General features: G+C 39.6%; 1 protein-coding gene across 1 annotated transcript; it reads left to right on the forward strand.

The window, feature by feature from the left end:
• The first annotated feature begins 7,794 nt into the window (after positions 1–7,794).
• bmp16 (bone morphogenetic protein 16) lies at positions 7,795–18,740 on the forward strand. Its single transcript, XM_087795238.1, has 3 exons — positions 7,795–8,170; positions 14,748–15,079; positions 16,101–18,740. The coding sequence occupies exons 2-3, from the start codon at positions 14,755–14,757 to the stop codon at positions 17,123–17,125; spliced, it is 1,350 nt and encodes a 449-aa protein (XP_087651364.1). The 5' UTR covers positions 7,795–8,170; positions 14,748–14,754; the 3' UTR covers positions 17,126–18,740.
• Positions 18,741–27,602: the final 8,862 nt, after the last annotated feature.

Raw genomic sequence — 27,602 nt, forward strand, 5'->3', positions numbered from 1 at the left:
AAGTCAAGTGCCGCTTATAGATATAAGATTTGAGTTTTATTTTATAATCTCATTGGGGTTTTGTCTCTTTTGAGTCTGACTCTCCTTTTCATAACTCAATGAATCCAGGAACCCATAAAACCAAGTACAACTTTACAGCCTCACAATGCGTAGGTTGCTGGTTTGATTCCAGCTTGAGGCATCTCCAAGCAAACATGGGTAATCTATGTTGTATTTGTACCCTCAAGGAACTGTGGTTTCCTCCCACAACCCCAAAATACAGAGGTTCATTGATTACACCAGGTTGTACAAAAGTGTGGTTGTTTGTCTAGAGCGAGTGTGCAAGTGTGACACCTGCACCTGCCTATAACAAAACAAACATATTGATGCAGTCAGCAGATACAGAATAAGGAGAGAAAGAAGGGTTAGATTCAATATTTGTCTTCATACAATATCTCTTGATTTTGGATTAAAGGTAAAGTTCAGATTAATCCAAATGAATAGAATAGAATAGAAAAGCTTTATTCAAATGCTTCTGGGAATTATCTATAGTTTTTTTTTTCTTCTATTTTGGCCATTAATCTTGACAATCCTATGACCTTCAAGAGTTTATTTTTACATATGTAGACTTTTCTAACAATTAACTGGCACAGCTATTGTATTACGGAATACACATATAACATGTAAAACTATTAAAAGGTTCTCATGCTTCCAAGTTGTGGTTTGGGTCCCTGAAACTGTTGGTGTCATGTTTAAGAAAACTGTGACGGGGAGAAGAGTGATGGTTCGAAACGTTCAAATCAATTTAAAAACAGACACACATGCATGACCAGTGTGTACACATGTGGTGGATGACTGTACAACTAACCCCACAGTTGCTCTTGAAGAAGCTCTGACGACTAGACAAGAGTCTTCCGACTGCAACTTATTATACCGTGTACTTGAGCAAAGTGTATTCGTTCATCCAAGGAGACCGATTTTCTGCTCGTAAATCACGAATATTCACCTTTTAGTTTGCAAGGCCGGCAGCTGAAGTAAAGTTACCCAGACCTCTTTCTACCCAGCCCTCAGTGAACCCATTTCCTGTATCTGCAATCTTATCTTACATGTAACCACAGGTGAGAGTAGGAAGGTAACTCGACTGATTAGTGTTCCCTGATCCATCATTGATCTCACCCACCATCCATCCCTCACTCGTGCACAAGGTTATTAGACACCTGAATTGGGAAACATGGTGTTGGAGTTAAAGGAACTTATGGAGTTGACCTCAATGTTGCATTAAGTGTGTGAGATCACCTGCCTTTTTTGGAACCAATCCTTTTTAAAGCAGGACAATACAAGTGGGAGTCAGTATGAAATTGTACTTTTCACTATGGAATTGCTGCAGTGATCGTTTTGTCGTCCATCGTTTCACTGTCCTTGCGCCGCCAGATGAATGCCAAGGCTCTCAGAAGTATCTTGAAATTGTTATGACCATGTTGGCAAGCATTCACAAGCAACCAAGAAACACTTACCATTACTTTGTTTCTGAGAAAATGTTTGGAGCTATTACTGTAGTCCGGTGAATCATTATCCCTAAGAAATGGGCATAACAGGTTTCCAAAAGCAAACACACCCGCCCTTCTCTCTCTGCCCGCAACAGTGACCTCACGTTGATGGAATTAAGTCTTATCACAAAAACTTCCCTTTGCATTCCACATGGAGAAAAAAGAAATATCGGCCGTTGTTTGTGTCTCCTCAGCATGTACATGTGTGTTCACTTTGCTCTCACACAGTCGCACACTTGCACATTCTGTCTCTTCAACGTCCAATAAAAATCTGTCAAACCTCTTTGACATCCATTTGTCCTTCGTCACATATTGGGCTCACAAATCATCCTCGTCATTTTGCAAAGTCATTACCCTCCAAGCCCTGATGTCTAAGAACAAAAGAGAGACTGGAGATATTTTTTGGATAGAGCTCTGACCGACCTGGTAACTTTAATTGGGACCCAAGAATGGACTTGGCAATGGTAACCTTTGTGAGGGTCACCAGGTTTACAGAAAACAACTAGAATTCTGTGCTTATGAATAACTCAGTGTTCTAGTACCAGATCTCACAGACCTAAAGAGCTCTGCATCAAATTCACATTGTAAACAATTGTTCCAACTAATAGTAAAATACTTGTGAGGCTGATGAAGTATCATGATACAGTGTCTTCATTTTGAAAGACCACTAGATGGCACTCTCAGCTTTATAATCTTTGTTTTATAAAATCTGGTGCCATTTTCAAATTGAGAGTGCCATCTAGTGGCCTTTTAAAATGTAGACACTGTATGTGTATTTTACTCCTCTATTGATGTATGAAGCATTATTATTAGATTTACCTTGTTGTACATGTTCAAAGAAGGGGGATACGGATTCAGTCAAGGTGGCGTAAGGAAAGACAAAAATACGACCCTCAGCCTTACAACGAAAATTACATAAAACTGGTACTAGTGATATCACTCAAACTCCCTGTAGTAGCTTGAGTCGGTGAGTATTTGGCGCATCCCAGGTTCCCTTTTGCGCTCCACTCAAAATACGTAGCGACCCCAAATGTCTTCGGCAACAATACTTTTGTTAGAGTAGAGTGAAGGAACAAGCTGTAGGTTTCTTTGCTTAGGCTGCTCTTACTAAGACCTGATCTGATGGCCCTTTACCTAAACTTGACTTGACTTTACCAGGTTTGTGTTGCATTTCCCCAGCTCAGTTCATCGTGGCAGATACTATTTTAAGTACCTGATTCGCTCTGATTTCAAACAAAATTACTTACTTACTTTCTCACATTGATGCGACTGCCAAGCACTTGGTTGGGGAGTGACGTCACTAAAAGGAAACAAACTCATCAATTAAAAGTGGTTTTATTGTCTTTGGACCAGGTTCAGACCTTTTTGTGTCTGGTTAACACACCATTGTCTCCAAGTTTTGACGACCCTGCCCACCTAGAATAGGTAGAAGAGCCGGTGGTTACACAAAAAAAAGATTAGTGTCGAGTCGAGTCAGAGAAGGCTGTAATCTTTCTACAACAAACTTAGCTTTTCATCTGATATCACTGATCATAATTCTTTAGATTTGATTTCTATCCAACATGTTTTACTGAGAACTTTGATTATCTGTAGTCGCGTTAGATTATTTTCCAACTTCTCAATCAGGATAACTGGATTCAATAACCGACTGACAGATGATGATGACAAACGTCTGCTACGTCTTCAAGCACCGCGTCATTTTCCTGATAATAATTCACATTCTTAAAAGACGCTGGTGGACGAGAGGTCGTCACAGTCACGACGGCTCCGCTCCTTCATGTTCGTCATTCAGAGCATCGATCAAGTGTTTCATCAATCTTTGTTCATTCAGATGTTGTGATGCTTCTTTCTTCCATGAATCACTCGCCCAGTGACGTTCCCTCTGAGGATAATTTCATTTTGGAGAACGAGTCAAGATGAGTCAGTCATTAAGCTGCATCGTCTCTGTGAGTTATGTAAACATCACAACTTAATTTGTTCCACTGTTGGAAGCTACAGCTTATCAGCCACGTTGAATTTAAAAAAAAAATGCCCATAATTTCTGATTATTTCTTTTCAATATATATTTGAAAGTATTTTTTTAATTTCGAAAACCCTCTTTGTCAAAAAAATTGACTCTTAAAAGGAACTGTCCCAGTCTTTACTTCATTAAGTATGAGGTCATAAAGACAACTCCGTAAAATACAAAAGGTTGATTAGAGGTCAACCCAAAGGTACACAACCGTAAACCTGACAAACAAACACCTTTGAATCCTTTTGTTCCTCAATGAATTTTCTTCACAAAGTGTTTAGCTGAGACCTTTATTGTGGAATTTATTGGGGGAATAAAGTGTCTCATAAATTCCTTTATTATCACCTTGTAACATATTTATTTACTGTGCGCACAAATACACGCTTTAGTTGGAGTTTATGAGGCTTCTGAGTGTTGGTATTATTTTACAAACAGGTCTGGAAACAGACCGTCGTCTCCTGACCAAGCCGCTCCATGTGTGCATATATAGAGCAGCGGCAGTATGGAGGTGGGAGCCGGGATGGATAGATGGCTTGTTAAATGTCTCTCTCCACCCCCGTCGGAAGTTAGGAGGAAAGGCAGCAGACGGTTTTTCCAGAGGATGGGAAACCTGGAGGCTGGAATGACTTCTCCTTCCAAAAAGAAGGTGCTTAAAGTATGAGTAAGAACAATTTCCTCCCAAAAAATCCAAAGTATTCAATTTAGAAAACAGAGTTTACGATCATTGTGCAAATAACAAACAGCTCTATTTGTGTTCACTTGTTGCTTGGTTAATTTCCCAAAGAATTTTCTTTTCTTCACAAGCTCATTTTTATTAACATGAACACTTAATACTGATGGGCTGCTAATTATAAACAGTGTTTTAATAGATTGTATTAATCTTTTTTGTTTTTCTCACTAAACACTTGTAATGCCTTGACTCATAAAGCGGAGCATTGACCTCAATTCCCGTTTCATAGCTAGCAGGGCTTTGTGTATTAAAACATGTTCAAAGTGTTTATTATTTACTGTATGTGAGAGTCTTGTTGCATTACCTTCCTGAAAGAGTATTTTGAAAGAGTTTCTGCATTCCTGTTTGACCTTACAAGACTTGGCTATCCAACATTTTCCTTCTAAAATAAACTGAAACTAACTGAAACTAAACTTGGAAGTTTTCTCTGAGAGTTTTTCGACTTCCACGTTTATTCATTTTTATTTCTTGATTGCATCTTGGAATTTTGTTTGCAATGAAAAGGTACCCTTCCTTAGTGTTTATAGATCACTACAGACCAAATTTACTTTTTTGGGCACTTCTGAATATAAATACATAGACTGATGTGCTTGGCTTTGGCTTTGCACATTTTTTGTCTTTGTCTTTTTGTCTTCCCAGAGTGGAAGTGTGGTACACAAGGAGAAGTCATAGAATTATGTGAGGGTTGTTCAGAACATGTTTGAGGACAAGTTCTGTAAACCTTTTTTCATTCACTGAAACTGAATCTTGTCTGAGAGTGGACAGATCTGGTCTTTCACAGTAAGTCGACATTCGACAACAGCGACAACTAGTGATGTGTTGATGAGGCTTCATGAAACAGTTGATGAGGTATCATGATACAGTTGATGAGGTATCATGATACAGTTGATGAGGTATCATGATACAGTTGATGATGTATAACGATACAGTTGATGAGGTATCATGATACAGTTGATGAGGTATCATGATACAGTTGATGAGGTATAACGATACAGTTGATGAGGTATCATGATACAGTTGATGAGGTATCATGATACAGTTGATGAGGTATCATGATACAGTTGATGAAGTATCACGATACAGTTGATGAGGTATCACGATACAGTTGATGAGGTATCATGATACAGTTGATGAAGTATCACGATACATTGTCTTCATTTTGAAAGCTTAGTAATCGTTGGCTCTGATGTACTTTTTCAATAAAACCTGACATAATTTTCAAACTGAGAGTGATATCATAAATATAACATGACACATGTTCAAAATCTGTCCATGGCAACTATCTAATGTTTTAACTAGTTATCTTCTGTGTACAGGCATCTAGCAGAAACCACTAACAGCTTCTAGAGCATCGGCGCCACTTAAACTGATTAAACTTACAGTTCAGCAATCTATCACGGCCTGTTATCTCTTTATATGTAACTACTGTATGTTGCTGCTGTGACTCACGTACATCTATTGATCCAACATGATTAATTACTGTGATAAACATTTTACTCTCCACTTCGTTTCCACCACCAACCTTACCTGGATCCATCAGGATCTTGTTTATCCACAGATCCAAACCGACGTCCTCGGCTATACTTCCAGTGGTCTGATCTTATTCTTGAAAAAACTCCTCCTATTGTTAATAACCTCAGGTTCAGAATGATAATAAGCAGATGGTCTGGCATCTCATTCGCTCGATCGTCAGACTGACCACAGTGAACCTGAGTGGACAGTTATTTGACTAAAGAAGTGAAAGTCAGTGTGAAGTAAATGTTGCTGTCTCAGTGATGCAGCGCTTGAAGAGCCATCCTCGCGTCTTTTACTTTCTCTCATTCTTGAGATTCACTGCCCCATTTTTCAAAAGTAAAAATATTATAATACCTTGAAAGAAAATATGGATACAGGTTGTTTGCCCAAAACATCTACTCCCGAAGATTCTTGCAGCAATCCAATATCGTAATGAAAGTGAGTCAGAGGAGGAAAAAACATCTTTCAATTTCAACCATTTAATCAGCTTCTTTGCTGTTATTGTTGCTATTCACTCCTAAGTCAAGGTAATTTGCTGCAGACTAATTGCCTAATACGAGGATTCAATATCAATATTTATTGTTTTATGAATCAAATATTATTAGATTTTATTTTAATTCATTATTTAAAAATGGTTAGTAGATGAATGATTTAGGTGTGTTAACATATAAAAGAGAATTAAATAGCAAAATTAAAAGTCATCAAATTAAAAAAAATTGTGTGTTAATTTAATGCCAATCCGGCGACCCCGCAACACCCATAAGGGATAAAGTGGTAGAAAATGAATGAATAGTTTGATTACAGTTGAAAATAGTTTGATTTAATTTTTTTAAATGTTCGTCAACAGTGGTCAATTGTTTGATTACAGTTGAAAATTGTATGATAACAGTTGTAAATAGTTTAAATTTAGTTGGAAATTGTTTGATCTCAATTCATAATTTGGTTTCCAGTTGAAAATGCTTGATTTATATGAAAAACAACTATAAATCAATGTACAAAATTATTTTTATTGTCATTGGACTTCACAATTGTAAAAAAAAAACAACAGATTGTAAAGATACTGAAATTTTTGTATAGGATGAGATTTGTTTGAAACAAACAGTGTGGTTAATGTGGTTGCCCATCTTCGTGTGTGTGTGGGTTTGTATGTAGGTGTGTGTGTGTGTGTGTGTGTGTGTGTGTGTGTGTGTGTGTGTGTGTGTGTGTGTGTGTGTGTGTGTGTGGCGAGCCGGGACAATCACTCATCTTGGAGATGAATGAGGTCTGTGGATGAATTCTTGTGTGTTTGTGCTGGAGTGGTGGACGAGCGGAGAGGACAGAGAGGAGGAGCAGCAAGTGATTCTCCAGATGAGATCTAATATGTGAGACGATGCATCCTAAAGAGACGTTTTCTCATGAGTCCACCACATGAATACAAATTTCGCCACCGCTCGCTCTGAGCTGGAAGGACGGACGCACCTTGCCTCATTCAGTCGTGGAGAGGCACGGCCCGCCTTTTTTTTTTCTCCTCCATTTACCTCAAAGTCTTCATCCCTCCAATCACAAAACTAAACTGCTGTGACTTCATGGCAGCTGTTATGACTCATCCATTCATACTTTTTGTGGTGTAGCCGCATCTCTTGGTGCTTCTTCAGTGTCATGGAGCCTCGTATTTATAATGAAGGAGCCTGTGGCTTTGAACATGGTCGCCCAAAAGTAAAATGGTGGCAACAAGAATCAGGTGAGTCTGTCAGACTGGACGGAAGACTTTATTTCTGGATCTCCATTTTTAACTTTTGTCTCATTTATCCTATTATAGCAAGTGTCTCTATCTATTGCTGGGTTTGAGTCAATCATAGTTGAACTTATTTAACCAGGGAACTCAAGTTTAAAAAAAAAAATGTGTAAATGTTTGTCACTCTATGGGAGGAGAGAGAGAAGCTGAGGGAGTGAGAGAGAGAGAGAAAGGGGGAGGAGATAGAAAAGTGGAGATAATGGGAGAGGGACATAGTAAGAATGTTGAGCAACAAGCAGTAGTTGTTGCCAGTGAGTCAGACAGAACTATCTTCCTTGAACACTCACGAGTGGAAGTAGCTCAGACGGAGGGAAGGAAGCCGGAGGATGTTTTGAAGAGTTCTCTTATCTGACACTGACAAGAGAGAGGGAGAGAGGGAGAGAGAGAGAGAGAGAAACATGGACAGAGCGTCAGCTCATTTACATTGGAAGCATGAGCAAGAGAATCACTTGCTGTCCTGAGCATAAACGGGGCACAAAAAAAACATCCAAATAAGATTAACATGTCAACTATGTCTATCCTGCCCAACGAAGAGGGAGAGAGAGCCGAGGGATCGTAACACTGGAGCTCAAGGATAAACCATGGACTCTGCATACATCCCACCACACCTGGACGTGAGTACTGCATCCGTCTCACCACACACGGGAACGCCGCTCGCCGAGCCTCTCGGGAGGGAAACTTTGACTTTGAAACCTGGTGTCGCTTAAAGTGGTAGCATGACTTACTTACATTTCACTCAAAAGAGGAGGTGATTCCGAATCCTTTGCACAACTTAGTTGGACATGTCTCCAGTGTTGCACCTCAACGTGGTTTCCTGATAACCACTTGTAGCTGTAGGACCTCTAGAGGTGAAGACAGGAAATAATCCAGCATGAAAGCATGACAAGTGACATACATACAAAAGTTATAAGTACATTTATGCAGAAATTCATTAGTTAGAACGATCAGTGATGGTTTGACGAGCAACATGTTGGGATGTTAACTCTTATAACCTGAGCGACAAAGATGAACTTATCTGATGAACAATTAATAAATGAATGAATGAATGAAAGTTCTGTCACGGTTAGTTCACACTTTATGTTGCTAGAGCTGCTTCTCCACGACCACCACCGTCTTGGTAGAACTGACAGTATCAGTCTCAACCTGATGCTAAGAACTAAGTCTGCCCACAGTCTGGATCATGAACACCCCATAATAATGCACAAACCCACCTGACAAGGAACACCCCGACAATGCTAGCTGCTCTGAGGTCTATTTATTTAGTGTTAATTGCTATATATTGTCACTTACGTAACTTAAAAAAAAAAAAATTTGTACTGTATTTGACAAAAAACAGTTTTATTTTCACATTATTATCAACAAACGTTTTCATATTCGAATTGTATGTATTTCATTTTCAACTTTGCCCAAGTTTATGAATGTAGCTTTATTTTTTTAATTTCTTATTATTGCCTTTGAACCACATCCATAGAGGACTTATCCATAATGCAAAATGAACACAGATAATGTTTATCCAAGTCTTCCAACAGGTAAGTGCAGAAATAGAACCAATACAACAGATAAACAAAGGTAAATAAAAAATAAATTAAAAAAACGAAAAATCTGTTCCTTGACAATTGACACCCTTGTCTTAATATACTATCTTACTTACTTCAAAAACCCTTGATGATGGACTGAAACTGTACCCCAACTTTCTTTTCTTGGGTGCTCAAAGTGTTGAACCATCTCTTGATGAATTGAGTTAAAAAAAAACATGACCATGTTCGTGTTTCAAAAGTAGGTTTAGTAACACAATATCTTTTTCAGTGTCCCCATTTTATAAAAAATTAAGCTAAAACTAAAACTTTGTTTTGCATTCACATTGGCACCAAGTCTTACACGTACAGAACACCATCGTCGGCATATACATAGATGCAAATACTCAAACAAAAACTAACACTGGGGAGAAGAATCCTCACCAGAACCATTTCTGGGAGCTAGAAACACATTTTGAAAAAACAGTCTAAATTGTTTGCTAATACAAAAGCCGCAGGAAAAAAACACGTGTGTGTTAGCATGTGTTAAACCCATATACTTCCTCATATATAAGAGTGTGTGACGTCCGTGCGGGTCATTAACCAGCTAATCAGCCCAGCTGGGATCAACTAAAGTCGTGCTCTAACAAATGATCGTAATAAAAAAGCGCCCAGGAATATCCCTCTAATGATTTCACGTGAAAAGCAGAACCGCTTCGCCGCTCGCAACTGTTTGGGAGTTTCTTTTAATCGCACCTCCATCACATGTCAGCCCCTCGGCTCGGAGTTATGCATTAATGAGCGGCAAGCATGTGGACGACGGCGCATTAATAACCTCACAGTCAATGAAACAGTCCCTGGTTTGTTTTATGGCGTAAGAGCCTCAGTGGAAAAAGAGACGTAGTGGATACAGATGTATCCTCAGAAGTCTTCTCAGGTGTGTTCGCTGTTCGTCACATTTTGGTTGCCAAACATGACATATCCTCGCACATTAGAGCTCAGAGGTGAAAAATGAACCCTGTGGCTTGTGCTCTGCATGTATCATATTTTGGTAGAAGAATGACAGAGCGGCCGATATAAAAAAGAGAGCTGTAAGGGGGGGGGGGAGCTGGAGAAATCAGGGAGAGAGAGAGTAGGAGGAATTTGGGAAAAGAAACACGGGAAGAACAACAGGAAGGGAAAGTTGAGGGACCAGGCGTAACATAAGACAGCAGCGGTGGATAAATCAGCCGGCTGCGGTGACACTCCAGCCCTCGGTCCGCCGCACTCTTCCGCAAAAACACCATTTATTAAAGGAAAAACAACCGACGTTAATAGGAGATTGAGAAGAACATTCAAGAGAGAGGCCCAAAGCACGACATGAGAGATGGACTCAGGAAGGAATTCAAGCAAGACAAATCAGCAGCAAGATTATAAAAGTGCTTATGAAGGATGTGTTTTAGGAATAAGACGGAGCTGAAGGACAAAGTTCACGGAATGCACAGGGTAGGAGGAAGTGGAAAGCAGTCAAATTATTCAGATAATGGAGTCCGAAAGAAAGAGACGCCAGGAAAAGGTCAGAGGTTTGAATCAAAGAGGCACGAGGCAGGACTGCGAGCGCCTCGCGCCGGGGTCAGGGCGTTGTTGACTTCAATGATTGAACCGTGTCTGGTCACAGAGAAGATAAACCCTTGAGTTCACCTTCTCCATCACAATACATCACCTCTTTGTCTCCAGCAGGGGTGTCAGACTCAAGCACACCAGGGGCCAAATCTTTGAGCACTCCTGGACACGGGCCAAACTAATTACACATTTACCAACAGTAGGAATATCACATTCATTTCCTTCGGCGTCAGTTTTATTATTATTGGAAATACGATTGTTAATCTCTGTTACTTATCTTAACTTAACCACTGGCATTTTTACCTGTTAGCACTTGAGTTTGACACTCATAGTTAACATAATTTCCAGGACATCAGAGATCATGTGTTGAATAGGGGTGTGAACAGAAAGAATCTGGTGATATGATACAATTAGTATCACAATACAGTAGGTTGTGATACTGTAGAAAAAACTGAATAGTTGAAGTTTCAAGAGAACTTGGTTCAGGATTTACAGACCACATGACTCTTGATAAATTCATAACTGATTGAATTTGTGTTGAAAAGACAATATGTCCAAACATCATCTTTAATAGTTGATGAAATTGACTATTAGTATCCTCTCATTCTCAGTCATCGCCAGGATTTCATTGTTTCTTTAGATGATGAGGATGTAATGACTGCTTGATTGCAACACAAAAATGAATGCCGTAAATATTTGCATGTTAATTCTGAATCAAAATATATATACATTATTATTATTATTATTATCTTTAACCAACGTTATTGAACTATGAAAACGATAAGATCTTTTGAAAGCAAAAAAAGGATTATTTTTTTTTATATCTTTTTCAATAATTGATACAATGCTGTTGAATATTGATACAGTATTGTAAAAAAAACTATATTATTTTTATTTAGGTTAATCAATATTTTCTCACACTCTAAATTTTGAAAGCCTTAAAGTCCAACATGGAAGAAGAACAACAGCCTTCGCTCCAGACCTCCGTCAACAGCCGGGACACACCCTGGTGTGTGAAACTTTGAACCTCAGAGTCAAGGGAGTCGACTAAATGAGGAAAGTACAGGAGAGAAGTGGCCGTTGTTGTCCCTGATGTGCTTCACAAGCCTCCACAGAATCCGGGAGAGACTCTAATCTGTAATTGTCCTCTTGTGCGCCGCCTCAGGTGAAACAACCCTGGGTGGGGCTGTGGGATTCTAATGGCTAGCTCCCAACAATCCCACGCTTGGAGGTGACTAATGTTCCCAAGCCTGCCCTTTGAACCACAATTCACAACACACATACTCGCAATCTTGTCGAGCGGGAGAGCACGCACAGATAGCGTCACACCTGTGACCTCCGTCTCACCTCTTTTATGACAAGGTGGGAAGATTAGCAGTCATTACAGCGTCATTATGTGTTCGCTCAACCATAAACACTTTGTTATCTCACGGAGAGGCTAATTTGACTCTCTGTCCCTTGCAGAGATGAGCCGGGGAGATAGACGGCCTGGAGAAGAGATCAGGAGGGAAATCAAATTGAAAGCGGAGATAACTGGTCGTGAGGTGCTTTGAGTGACGGCTGGTATATCTCGACCTGAGGGGTTCAACACAAATATCAACTTACGTTATTAAAGATTCAAGACTCTTTAGTGTTATTATACAGCATTTGCACAATAATGAAATGATGTGATGACTTCAGGCATTCAGATAGTACACACACAACGAAGAGTATAGTGACAAACAGAGTCTGTAACTCAATAAGCACAACAATTGTACTTCTGTCAAGGAGCTATTTTCAGATTTAGGACAGAGTATACGACTCATAATCACTCTCTATCCCCTCTAGATAGTTAAAACAGGATCTTTGGAAAAAATTGGAGTATCCGGATAAACTGGTGAAAACATACAAATAGCATGGTATAATACCACAGGTAGCTTCAAAATGGCCAACCAACAACCTTCTTGCTCTGACTCCATTGTGGGCCCCACACAGAATACAATCAAATGAACAAAACAACCAACATGATTCTAGATGTATCGTGACAAAAAACTCTTTATAGTATGTAAGAGGATAAGGGTGGGTGGCAAAAAAGAAGATCCCAGAATTTTAATCTCAGTTTCTCACTTTAGTAGAGTAGAAATGATCACTTTAATCACAGAATTATGATTTAAAATTGAGAATTCTGAGATTAAAGTCTGATTCTGGGATCTATTTTTTCTTCACTGGTTTAATTCTCAATCTTACTTTATCTAGTCTGACAAAGTTGAGACACGTTCTTGCTGTAGTCGCATTAAAGTCCATTTGACTTTGAGCTTAATCAAGTAAAATTGTATTCATTTTTATTAATTTAAGTAATTTTTGTATCATCTCTTACTACTTAAATGGACTGGGTAGTTAATCCACTTTAACTAATTCCAAAAAACTGTTGACAAACAATCAAATCAACACTGGTGGAACATCATATAAGATAGAAAAAAATCATGTTATGATTTTAACACCTAATTTGTAAAATGTGTTAAAATGTACATTTATAGATTGTATAAAAAAAAGTATTTCAGGAGTTTTTTATCTTGTGTTAAATAGACCAACTTGACACACTTCAAACAAATGTATCTTTTATTTGACCAAACAAGCAAATATTTAAAAAAAGCACTTCTTATGGTCACTTAAAGAAACAACTGCTGATGATGTTAATATTTCTAATGAAGCTAAGGTATAACTTGTTTCATTTTCCTCCAACAAGAGGAAAAGAAATAGAGGCAAATGAATTCCTTCTGGCGAGAGTCGCAGGTGAGCAGATTACGGCGGTCGACAGCTTTACGTTGACCTTTCACACCTTCACAGCACTGCTGTCTAATGAATGGCTGAGTCATTAACACCTGCAGCTCAGAGGTCGGGTCAGTAATTGTTTGACCTCCTTTTGTTCTCAGACTGTTGCATTTTTAAACCCGCTGAATGTTTCACTCCCATCAATTACCTGGCGGGATCTCAGACTAATAGTAGAGTCATTTTAAATTCCTATCCAGGAACTGAGCACAGCCTCGAGTCGTCGAAGCACAAACTGGATCAGGACATGAAATGAATTAAAAAAAGTGTCTGTTATAGTTTTTTAAGAGTCTCTTAAATAAATGACGACATTGATAACCCATTTGTCCTATCTGAGATGATTTTTATGATGTGATCAATCATTTTTAAAGACTTTTCTGACACTTCAAGTAATGTCCTCCCAGCATCTTCACGATGAAAACATTTTCGACTCTGGCCAACGCACACACAGTGAGTGTTGGAAGCGACATATCGGCGAATAAAGCCGAGACGATGGATTGATGGTCCGGTTCTTTCATATGCAGCGTCATGCTCCACCGCACACACAAACACGCCGCAAGATTAAATTACACAATGTGACGGTTTAATTCCTGCTGCATAGGTGTCCGAGCAGATATACGGGCCAGGGGAGTAAGAGGCTTCCCATAAATCCCAAGCAGAAATAACACACTTTTACTGTTTTTACAGTTTTGGGCAACAAGCAAACAAGTTCATTTGGGCGTGTGGACGGTAAATTTCTTGAACATATGCCCCCTGGACCCTGAAGACTAATGAGAAACTAGTGTGTCCAGGAAGGAAAGGACATAAGAATGATATATACAAGCATCTAATAGGTTCATGGCTTTTGCAGATTTCCACCGTTGTGCTTTAATATAGAGTTATAAGTCATATTATTTATTTAACTTCACCGTGCTGTATCAACTGACCTAAATTTAGAAAGCAGGAGAATCCAGAGGTAAGAAGAGGAAAGGATTTTCCAACTTTTGCTCGTCAGCTGTTTGGTTCCTGAGGGAGCGATGCTTCCTGCTGTCGGCCAAAACTGATGCAAAAATACTTTCAGTGACAAAGTCCAAACCAGGACTGACTACATCCTTCCAAAAATGAGCAATATCCAGCTGTCTCGTTCATACCCAATGAGGGGAAGTTTGTGGTCTTCAACTGTAACGACTGGTAAAGAATTTGCATTGCACGACCTTGTTTGTTCAACGACATGGTGTCAGTGTCTCCCCTGATTTTTGATCATCTTTGCGCTCTCTTGTATTTTCAGGTCCACCATGTTCCCTGCTAACCTCCTGCTCCTCATGGTCCTGCTGCTACCTCAAGCCTCGTCTGGTCGCCAGGGCGGAGACAACAATGAGATCGACCGCGATGGTTCCCCCCTGGAGCCGAGCCTGGCTCAGACCATACAGAGTCTCCTCTTGAGTCGACTGGGCCTACAGTCAAAGCCAGATCCAAAACCCGGCGTGCACGTGCCGCGGTACCTTTTGGATCTGTATCGCTTCCACCAGCAGCAGTACCACCTCCTGGAGGATCCGTCCTTCAGCTTCCCGAGCGAGCATATTGAGCAGGCCAACACCGTACGCAGCTTTCACCACACTGGTAAGACCACTGGCATACATTAAGACAAAACTTTCGCAATAACTTTAAATTTAGCAAGACCTATGGACTTCTAGGAGAACTACAGGTTTGTTGGTGGCATTATCAGCATCAACATCTTTATGTCAGCTTAGAATTGTCTGTTCCAAGAAAATGTGCACCTTAAGATAAGATACGTAATCTCACCACCAGCCTTCACAATTTTGAAGACTTCTCAACTTTATTTTAAATCAGTATAGTTCAAAAACTTTTGGAATACTTCTTTACACAATCGGACCAGTGGGTCAAAAAGGTACCTTGTGTGCGTTGCAAAACACGGAGAAAATAAAACCAGAATCGCAAATGATTTTTAAAGAAAATACTAATATCTCAAGTATATTTGATACTTGCTTGTTTATTAAATTACATTTTTGTCAAAACAAGTATGACTTCTAAAAGGTGGTTATATCACCATAGCATGGCCATTTATAAAAATAGCTCTAAAACCTGTGAAGTTTGGCCAACACTTTTGGGAAATGAGTGTACATTTGGTGCTGTAAAAATAAAGTTTGATTCAATTAATTGTAAGAGGCTTCCAATGAAAACATCCGCTAGTTGTTATAAATTTTTGTTTTTTATTTATTTGCTAACTTACTGCAGGCCTCCTTTGAGGAATGAATAACAATCTTAATCAATCCCAGTAAAGATTATAACTTTAAAAAACAATTCAATTGACTACCTTTTAGTTTAGTAGTATTTCCCTTGAGCCCTTTTGCTGGCTTAAAGTTGCCAAGGAGAATTAGAAACTCCTGGCATGGAGAGAGTTTAAGGTCTTACAAAACGTTGTGTGAGATATTGTGCTCCTCGTCCTTGTGTCTTAAAAACCCTCTACTTGATTTTTTTTAGGCCAAAAAGCAAACTGGGATTTGATAATATATTCGGCTTGGGTACTGTGTTCTTGTCATTCAAATTGTTCCCTGATAAAACGAAAGATATGAAGCCAGATTCTATTCCCATCTTTCGTCTGTTTTTCTCATTTTCCCAGAGCCCCTGGTAGCAGAGGATCAGAGGGGGGTGCACATCTCCTTCAATATCTCGTCCATCCCGCAGGAAGAGAAGGTGGTGTCAGCTGAGCTACGACTCCTCCGCAGCGGCAGGGCTCCACTGGGCTCGGGACCTCACATACTGAACCTTTACCTCTCCGATGACCAAAAAGACGATGAACGCACTCTGATAGAGACAAGACTGCTGACTGCTGACCCGAGCCGAGAGGAAGGTCTCTGGGAAGCTTTCGGTCTGAGCTCGCAGCTTCTCCACAGAGCCTTAGATGGACCTGGTCACCTGGGCTTCCTGCTGGAAGTCAGTCCGGGGAACAGCACGTCTTCGTTGAATGATCAAAGTCGTAGTATTGCTGCGGAAGAGGAAGCACCGGACGGACACAAAAAAGGACATTTGAGAGTGTGTCGGTCCTTGGGTCAAAATGACCACAGTTGGGCTCAGGAGAGGCCCCTTTTGGTGACATATACCCATGACGGCCGTGGTGAGCCTTTAGTCAAACACGGGCAGAGGAAGTCAAGTGGTGGGCAGCGAACACGAGGGAGAAAAGTAACAAAAGACAGAAGAAGTAGCAAAAACAATTATAGAAACCAAAAACGGTATCAAGATATGCCGAGTCTGGAAGGTGAAAGAGAAGCCAGCTGGAGCGGGAGGGTCAAAAGAAACGGAGGCCGTGCCGCCAAACTGAAGCGTCTTTCCAGAAACCGATGCCGGCGCCACCCACTGTACGTGGATTTCAACGACGTCGGGTGGCACAAGTGGATCATTGCGCCCAAAGGCTACCACGCTTTCTTCTGCTTGGGTGAGTGTCGCTTTCCCCTGGCCGACCACATGAACTCATCCAGCCACGCCATGGTCCAGACCCTGGTTAACTCTGTGAATGGAGCCGTGCCTCGAGCGTGCTGCGTCCCCACCTCCCTCAGCCCCATCGCCCTGCTCTACCTGGACCCTCAAGACCGTGTGGTGTTGAAAAACTACCAGGACATGGTGGTGGAGGGCTGTGGTTGTCGATAGTCTGCCACAGATGAAGCCCGAAGGATGATGAATGAAATAGCTGATGGTGAGACTGACCAAGTCAGAAAACAGACTGATGTAGCAGGAGAGTTAAGAAAATAAAGGAAGGAGACGAAGAAACATGAAGAAAAAAGTGAATCTGTCATGGGGAAAAAAATTAATCTTAAGAGCTGTCAACTCAGCTGACAACAGTTCAGTGTTGCAGCATTTGCTTTAGTGACAAGCTAGCTGCTATCTGGTTAGCATTTGAACATTAGCATATGGTTAGCATTTAACTGCTATCATCTGTGTATCATTTTCTGTTCAGAAGCAACTTAAGCAAGTCAAAAGATATGTAACTTTCATTGAAAGGCGAACAAAGAATAGCAAAGTCCAGTCTGTTGGTATAGCACCCAAATATTCCTTTATAAATCAAAACAGATGCAATTGTTCAATTATCATCAAAGCTATTCTACAGTTCATAAAGATTATTAGTACTTAATAATAAATGAAGAATTGTCGCTATATCTTTTTATTGGACATGACCAGATTCATTTTCACAGTAGAACACCATTAATGTTGGGACTCTCGAAACCCCAAAATTGTTCATATGAACAATAAATGGCTGACCGAGCCTGCTGTGGATGTTGTCACTCTAGAAACCTCATAAGATGCTTTACAAAGAAACGTGTGGAAGAAAGTAAGGATGGGAGCAGGAAAAAAAACTAGCTTAAATGGTGTCAGTAAACAGGCTGAAGCCACTTTGGCACCGGAATTTACCCCAGACGTGGAGATCTGAATCTTTAACGTACATGAATGAATAATACATGGACTTCACAGGCCGGCATATCAAAGTGTTGAGATGTGCGGCAGCAGGGACCCGGGGTCAGTTCATGAGACTAGAACCAATGACCGGACGACAGGCTGCAACATGACAAAGGCATCAGCAAGGCATTAATAACTGTCGGTGCATCTGCTTTAACAAGTACTTCCATAGTGACAGGCGGTTCTCGTCCACCTCCTGACCCTCACAAGCTATTTAAAAACACTTAAGTTGAGTAACTATACTATTGTTTGAATGTACTATCAGTGGTATTATTTAAAGAAACTTTTGTACATTTTCTTTTGCAGGCGTTAAGGAAATACAGCCGTCTTGTGATCGATATATTTAAGTGGCAGTAACACGGTGTATTTAATCTTGACATTATTTAAGATACCCGCACTACAAACACACAGCAAACCTAAACTCCGCCCCTGGGCAAGCTTTACATCCGTACAAACATGTCGCGCATCAAAAGACAAGTCTGTGTTACATCAGCTGCCACGATCATTTCAGTGTACAACAACATGAGTGGTGTCGCCAGCTCCACTAACAACTCCAGCTCTATGTATCGTCGCTACTGAAGTGTGTAACAACAGGTGTGTTTGCTAGTTGTTGTCTGCATGTGTGAAGTCAAATAAGTCGTATCAAAAACTGGGACTTCAGTGCCTTTTCCGACCGGAGCCAGCGTCGAGCTAATTGTTTTTCAGTGTTGCATTCTTCTCTTCAAGTGGAAACAGTTAAGAAACAGCTTGTAAAATGTTTGACAATGTACCTCTAATAAACAGAGCAAACAGCAAAACTGCTGCACCCGTTTCCTCTTGTAGTTTCACTTATTTTCTGAGCACCACTTTCCATTTTCAGGGAGGGAAAAGATGAAATCCCACCGGGCTCACAGATGCACACAGATTTGTGTACATGACATCCACGGAAGTGCTTCCAATTTGACCAATAAACAACTATATTTTAAAAGATTTAGATAGTCAGATAGGTCTTCTGAGGTCTGACCAGCACACATGTTGCAAATATTAAAGGGCAGATGAGGATATACATGAACGATGTTATAGGTATTTTGGTTTCTGTCTTATATTAAATTAATACTTTAATTAATACCATTAATCTTGGTTGTTTCACTGCTTCCACTGCATATTTGAGGTCACAAGGTTAGCTGGCCCAGACTCTTTTATTGGTGGAAATACAAAAATATTTCCATGTTACCCGAAAGCTTCCAAGAGTGATGGTGAATATCTAATTTCTCGAGTATCACAAGGAGAGACGGAGACAGAGAGTCTCCCAACTTGTTAACAGCAGTGAACTGTTACAATCAATATTCACTTTGAGGTACAAAAGAGGGTAGAGATGTAGTTCGACATACAGAGAACTTTGCCTCTTAGCTTAGCTCTCTTTTTTTTACCACCACAGATCAGTGCATCGTCCACATAAGTGCTTATACCTCCACAATCCACCTGTCAACGCCATCACTCGGGGCAAGATCGCCAAACCCCATCACCAACCAGGAAAGGGTACCCCATCCTAATCCGTCTGAGAACCATGGACTCACATTTGGAAGTGCTGATTTGAATCCATTGGAAGCATGAGCTAAAGCTAATATACCTTTGAAGCCAACAGACCGTCATCGGCATATATATAGTTATTTATACCCTGGACAGGACACCAATCAGTCGCAAAACAAACAACCATTCCCCAAGTTCCTGATCTACCTCTGTATGTTTTTGGACTTTGGTAGGAAACCCGAGTGCCCAGAGTAAACCCACTTAACACAGGGATAACATACAAACTCCACACAGAAAGTTCACTTGTTAACTTTTATTTGAAAGAAAAAAAACATTCCATAAAGAAATGAATGAGAATTAATATTACATTACATTCTTTATTTGTACTTATTCTAAAAATGTACTTATTCTAAAAAAGAAAGTGTAGACTTATATTTACAACATAATTGACACATTTTTAGCACTACAAGACCTTTAAAGGATGAGTATGTGTCAACGTTCAATCTCATTTCAACACTTTTGAAAAGGTGCCAAGATGAGACAGTAAATTAAGATAATGTGGCAAAAGTTAAACTCTTCAGTTTGAGGTCAGACCTTAACACCGGGTTCAACACAATTTCACAACTTCTCTGACCTCCAAATTCCTTCTTGACTGAATGAAGGGCTGTGAACTTTGAACCAGCAGAGATGAGATCAACAGCAGCCAGATGTTTCTCCTCCATCTTCCACAGCTGTACGGAGAGTCTCAGCTTTCTAACCTTCGATCCGACCTGTTTCATTTTGATAATAAAAGCTGATTATTAAATACTGTGTACAAAGAATAAAAGTCATGCAAACCTGAATCAACAACTCATGATTGGCCACAGAAACTATCCCCCAGTGTTTGCAACACACCGCGGTTGACTTCCCAGCAGAGTGATAACCTTTGAACTCACGCACTCGACCCCCTGTTTATTCCCTCTGTCCTGTCTTATCTCTGCCTCTCTCATCCTTCAGCATCCCTTCAACATTCACATCATCAACTTCTCCTTTATCTGCGTCTGCTCAACCACCTGCTTCAGCTGATTCTTCACAGCGATCTTTTGTGATGAAGTCAGTGGTTATATGTTGATTTAATCTGTGTTTCTGCAGCGCTTTCTGCACTAGAATAGAAATCTTTAGATGATGTTGGTGCCTCAACTATATTCCTAAATTCAACTCTTTTTCCCTTTTTGATTTGTTTACAAGTGTTTTCAGTTAACCACAATTGATCAGCAATAATGATCATTATTATTGATCCGTCAAGTACGTGTTATTGATTTGTGTATTTTTTTGCTTAAAATGCTTCAAAGCCAAAGTCCGAACAAGTTCATTGTGTCAAATATTTCTATTGACAAGAGGAAATTCAAACACTTATCTAATTATATAGACAAAACAAACTACATTACAACATAAATGTCACTTAGACACAGGATAAAAGACACAATATAAATAAACCCATCCCACATACCTTTTCCATACTTACTCCCTACTAACTTAAAAAATATTTGTGTATTGATAATTTATTTATTTACAGTTTAACAACATTGCTTTCACACACTGGACTTAAAACAAGCAAATAAAAATATGAAAAAATGATGTAAAGTGCAGATAGGTCTAGAAATACATTTTAGACAGTAATAATCAATAATTCAATAAAAAAAAAAATGAATTAACATTTTTTCTATCTGCGCAGCCATGTAACGTAAATTCCCCAGTTTAATGTCAACATTATATTTACAGACCACCCTTCAGATAAATGGATTAGCAGTCAAAATAAATCATATGGAGTTTGTGTAAAACTCATTTTAATAAGCTTACGACAAAACAAAAAACTTTAAAACAGTAATAATCAACAGAACAGAAATTTTATGGATATTCTTTTACAAAAGAAAAATTATATAATTAAAAAATGCACGGTTGTATATCTGATATTGTGCAAATAAAACTTTTTAATGGCCTTGTTGATAACAAGTCATATTTGGAATTACTTTTCTCATAAGACAAAGACTTCTTTCTTAATGGTCTTGGTTTTAGTATAGTAAAGTTTTTTTTTTTTTTAGGTTAATTTGTTTATAACTGTAAGAAATATTTATATAACATATGCTGCTAATCCACTGCAAAAGAAAGTGAGTATTGAAACAACCATTATCTACGCGCTCCGTCACCATTAATGGTGGCAGATTTATGGCTCATTATATCTCTATAAATACATTTAGTGGATCATTATTCTCTGTCACCTTCACGCAGACAAGCTAACATTGTTTTCTATCTGCCAGGTTTTATTGGCTGATTCATAGCTGCTTGTTTAACTTCTTTGTAGTCATGACACATGTGTTCAGAAGCAAAACCTCATCATGACCTAATGAAATCAACCGACGAACCAATGTTGTGGCTTTTTTCCACTGGACCTTGACCCCTCGTCTCCATCCATATCTTCCACATGAACTCCTCTCTGCTCCCGCTCAGGTGCTTGTGATCGCTGGTTATGACCTGGCTTATCGAGTCAGGTGGTGAGTCTGAGGCTTGAAGGCGGAGCAGCCTTGACCCAGTAAACCCTGTGGAACACCTTCCATCAGCACGTAAATCACTGCGCCCCGTGACAGGCAGCAGCTCAGAGCAGGTGTCTGGATTTATCGGTGATGATTGCCAGATCAGGGAAGCGCAGCAGGGGGAGGCGAGGATTCATATTGTGCAGAACTTGGCTACAATGAGCAGGATATTGTGGTCAAACTTCCTGCTATAATAGACACCTCATGCACCCTTATCTGCATACACAGTGATCCTTGATGATGGAGGATTTATTGGTGATTAAAATACTATAAATACGTGAGCAGTCATTTATCAGCCTGAAGCTGTTTGTAGAGGCTAGTGTGAGTGAGTGAAGGGTGGACAAGGATGTTTATGGTTGGGTGGGTTGTATTCAAGATGATTGACACGTTTGTTTTTATTGTTTCCTATTCTAGTTATACGTGTAGCCTGAACATGCCACATGTTACCCTTGGACCTTTCATAGTGCATGGACAATAGCCGGTTAGAAATAAGCTTGTTGGCCAATGCAACGCAACCAAAATGTGTATTAAACGGTTTTGTTTTGGCTCACACTGTGGAGTAAATCGGACGAGAGGCTGGAACGTTTTAGCAGGACCAACTCATTTTATATTTACCAAACTGTCTTTCAGAGGGAGTATCAAATTCTCCCGTAACTTCTGTTATTGGAAGTCTGTATACTTCTTGACAGCCATAATTTATATTCTGTAGCATAATCACTGTCATCTCTGTAGGTCACTATATCAACATGTACATAAATCTACTTTCATTCTGTTCAAACAATCGGTCAGATTTTGCCCCCGGACACGAGTCTGACGTATTTTGAGTGTGTGTCCACGCCTTCGTTATAATCATTTCTCTCTCCTTAGCATTGTTATCTGAATCCCTTTGTCATTTTGTTTAAAAAAAAGTCTAGAGTAGTAAAGTAGAGTAAAGTAGAGTAGTAAAGCAGCATCTTAGCAGGGAGAATTATTTTTGAAGTTTAAAAAATATGTTTGGCTCCTTTTTGCTTATTCCAAAAGGTTTATCAGGTGTAGGTGTATTTACATCAACATGTGAACAACATGTACAGAACACATGTTTTTGTTTGCAGCAGGGTAAACATCAAAGTGTATGTATTTGTATCTTTGAGTGTGGGGGAAATTAATAGATGATTTGTTGGGAGTGCCTATGAGAATATTAGGTGTTCAAGTTCCATTATCTATCCATGTTCATCAGTGGCATTAGAATATTAAATGATAAATATTTGATGATTCTTTAAAAGATTTTCACTTTTATTTTTACAATACTTTAATTGAATAATTAATACTTTTTATATATATAGTTTGATATTGTTATTCCAATAAATACAATTTTTTTTTTAAAAATTCAAAGCTTTTTAATTCATAGCCTTTTAAATTCAATAACAAATACAGATATATCTGTATACATATACATGTACATTTTACAATTTAAATGCAATTTTCTGATTGCCCATTAAACTTAATTATCTATAATGTAAGTTCGGAATGTGTACTTGACAGGCGGGATGACAGTAAACTACTGGCAGCTTAAGCTAACACAGTATCTATTTCTGCTGAGGTCAGAGACCCTGAATGGCTGCAAAGGATTATCTTTTGGACATAAAAACCCGGTTTCAATCATGCTAACCCCTTAAGTACACTAAATAGCCGTTTGATACATACTGTGTGTCACACAATCATACGATAGTGGCTGAAATCACTGCAGCAGATGGTAATGTATCTTCCAGTTGCAGCTTGTGTGTGTTGGCGGTTTCTGTCAGTATCACATAAAACAGATAGCGACAGTTTTGGGTCTTTCCTTGGAGCTTCAAAGACAGTCTGCAGAACTGAATCAGCACAACTGGACCTCTGGGTTGCAGAGATATGGGTAGGTGGAGCCTGTCAAGACTCCTGGCCGGAACCCGGTCTGTCACAAAGCAGAACGCTGACCCCTGAAGGAGGATCTGGCCGCTACATCCGTCTGTCTGTTTCCCTGCTCCTTTGATGTCGCAGAGGTTGTTGCGTAACGGCAGCTGTTGTCTAACATCCATTATTGTCAGTTTCCTCTGACTGACAATGAATGCAAGAACAGATCTCGATGAGTTGAAAGTGAATGAATGTCTCAATCTGTGTTGTTGCCTCGGCGCAGTTTACTTTCAGCTCGGCGGATGAAAAATGGTGTTTTCACAGGTGTCTCGCGGTGCAGACGCTGTCGCTGCCTGAACGGAAAGAGCATTTCTTTCCTCCGAGCTTTCTCCACCTCCTACCTTCTCTCAACGCCTCTCAGAGGCTTCTGACACCAGAGGCTTGTGATCAAGAAAAATAGTCTTCAATTTACTTTTGAAGGCAGCCCTGGAGAGTAAATCCATTTCACTCTTATTTCTTCATCATGCATGTTGTTTTCATTTGAGGCAGAGACTCTCGACAAGCCTGTGAGTGAAGAGTCTCTCGTGGGCCCCGAAGGGTTATTCTACCAAACCAGGATCGTTTTCCACTTTAAGAAATTCACACGTAAGACACATATGACCTGCAAAGAATGTATTCCCAGCATAGACAAAAATAACTATTCATATTATTTATTTTGTCATTGTGATCATAGAGCAGACGATTCATCTTTTATACCCCGTAACATACTCAACGCACTCCATTTGAGACATAATGCAAAGACATTATTTCAACAATGTAACTTTCTCTTGTGAATTGAATGTTCTTAATCTTAAAGAAATAAAAAAAATAACAGGCTTCTTATTTTCTGAGACATCTTTTGTATTCTAATCTTAAAAATAAATAAAATAAAAAATAAAAAAGATTACTAAGATACTAACGTCATTGTTAGCATCTAGCTTTGCTAGCAATTAAACCGAATTGGTTTACGGATTTCTTCACCTTAAACTCGAGCAAAAAAAAAGAAATTTCCTTTTTTCCTTTTTTTTTTCTCCCAATAATGCATAACAGGGTGACAAAGCTCAATGAACCATAACTAACTAACCACAACTTGTTGGACTGTAATAATTTGTGTATTAGAAAATTATATAAGAGTATATAAGTATACTTTAAAGCATTGTGGTTTTTGTGTGCAATATTTGATTTTAAGTATATTTTATTTAGACATGTGGTATAAAATCGCTCTATTTCCAGAATATCCCACAAAAAAGGACAAATGAAAGACAGAAAAAAGAGAAATATATCGTAAAACAAATATGACTTATTTCTGCGCTTGATGGATCTACAGATTCCTTCAAGAAACATCTTAAGACATTCTTGTTTGTGCAGGCTTTTCCCTGACTTTCTGGGACTCCTGTTTTTGTCTTATGTGTCTTGGCCTTTTAAAGTATATAGTTTTAACTGTGTATTGTTTTTTGACTGTTAAAACACTTTGGACCCTGGTCTAGAAAGGCGCTTTAGAAATAACCATTACTTACTGACTTACTTACTTAAAAAATACAATAGTTTGACATTAAAAACATTATATCTGATCATTCTAAAAGTTTACTGTGAGCTCACGGGTATCACATAATATAGGGCCACACATTGTCCATGTCTGTGTTAAATGAATTCCTCCGACAGTGTGTCTCTTATCTCTTAGATCAGTGGTGACAAACTGAGTTTAGCACCGTTAACAATGTATATTAACCTTTCAGGAAGTATGATAGTGGTGTTGTCTTTTCATTCTTGGAGGCTCAATGTTTCTTATTAATCTTTGTATTTGTCACAAGCCAAATTCCTTTCCTTTAAGGTCAGTTTTGCTCTAATTGGAATTCTCTGTATTATAGTTGTCACCAATTATCTCTGTCTCGTTTCTTGTCTTCAACACTTGCATCTTTATAGGTTGTCATATCAACATTAATCATCTTTGATTTTGATCCAACCATCCGATGGGCCACATAAAATGACTTGGGCGTGCCAGATTGGGCCTCCGAGGCCTCGCGTTGACACGTGTGTCTTGGACCTCAACTTTGCTGAGTTTGGCACAAACACATCCATCACTCGTGCTCCATGCCAGCAGTCCACACACACAACGAGTGGAGCAGAAAGTCTTGCTCCTCCCGTGGAGAAACTGAGGATGGAGTGATGAAGGAGGAGAGCGATGGTGAGCTGGTGGACAGCTGTTGCTCTGTTTACCTCCAGCACAACACTCTTCTCCAGATGTTTCGCGGCACACGGAGAAGGGGTGAGGCAGAGGGGGGAGGCGGTCGGCGAATGAAAGTGTTTGGTTTGGAAAGTTGATTTTTGGGCCAAGTTGATCCCATTATCACTGCTCTTTAAACAATAATGTGTGTTTTCACTCTCATCCGAAAATGCTTCAGGACAGACCACAACTCAGATCACACGGCAACAGTCGTAAAATAAAACACACTTATTTACTCACAACTTCAGTCTCATGGCTACATCATTCTTCAGTCGCAGTCAAACATCCACCTCTAGATCTGTGATTATATTCCCAGCTTCCGTGTAACTGGGGAATTTTTCTGGCTGTGGTTTCACTGTTTCTGTTCTGGTGTGTCAGCAGGAAGAGGCTTCTAACCGCAGGTTTTTCGGGATGTGTCTGAATACCTTCTAAAACTGATGCACAGGTGCATCTGCTGAAAGTGGAAAAGTGCTGTCTCGAGGAAAGTGTGTATGTGCGACAAGTTGTATTGACTTAAGAAAATGTTTGTAAGAGAGAAAGGAGGACAGTGACGAAAAGGCACATCTGTGGACGTCACTTCACCACAGGGTCCTGATCGCACATCTACTCCGGCTCTTCATTTCCTCTTCACCGTCCACCGCGTGAACGAACGACCATGTGTTAGAATTGAATTTGACTAATGAGCGATAATATGCCTCCGAAGAGAAACCAGAATATGCTTCGATTATTACTCTTTTCAACACCTGCCATAGAAAACTTCACCCGCCATCCATCACCGATCTGAGGGGAGCGGGATCTATTCTTAGTCCTGGCGCGGTGCCTCACAGCTGGTTCCTGTGACATCAGTGGTTTGAGTCCCTACAGGGAGGGTCTTGGGTTAAATAGAAGTGCTTGAGCTACTTCAATTAGGAAACACTTGAATGGCAAGAATCAATGAATGATGTTGTTGGGAGGAGTGCGTATCCCTGCTACTTTAGGCAAGACATATAGACGGACAAAGACTCACCTAGAAGACGTCAAGTGTCTTATATTGTCTTCTGTGGGATTTTGGACGGTAGCAGAGCAATGTGCTGCTCTTGTATATCAATATTTTTTATAAAAATAAGTTTAATATTAGCGTACAGTATGAGAAACAATGGCTAGGGTTCGGGCTCTGCAGATATATTCCTATATTATTAAGGTAAGGTAAGGTAAAACTTTATTGATCCCTCAGGAGGTCTCCTTCGGGAAATTGTTTATTAGTGATGGTTTAAGCCGATAATCTGGATCGGTATCAGGTTGAATAAAGACCAAAACAATTTTAAAAACTATCAATTTACTTTGCATGATATGATTAAAAAACAATGAAATTAAATTGACCAAAACCTTAATTCGAGGGGTGGGAAAATGTTGGGGCCACATTATACACTGAGACTGTTATATGGGGCCGTCAAGTCAAATAAAAGAAGAGACAAATAAAGAGCAC

This window comes from Callionymus lyra, chromosome 7, assembly GCF_982586985.1.
Source record: "Callionymus lyra chromosome 7, fCalLyr1.hap1.1, whole genome shotgun sequence".
NCBI classification, from domain to species: domain Eukaryota; kingdom Metazoa; phylum Chordata; class Actinopteri; order Syngnathiformes; family Callionymidae; genus Callionymus; species Callionymus lyra.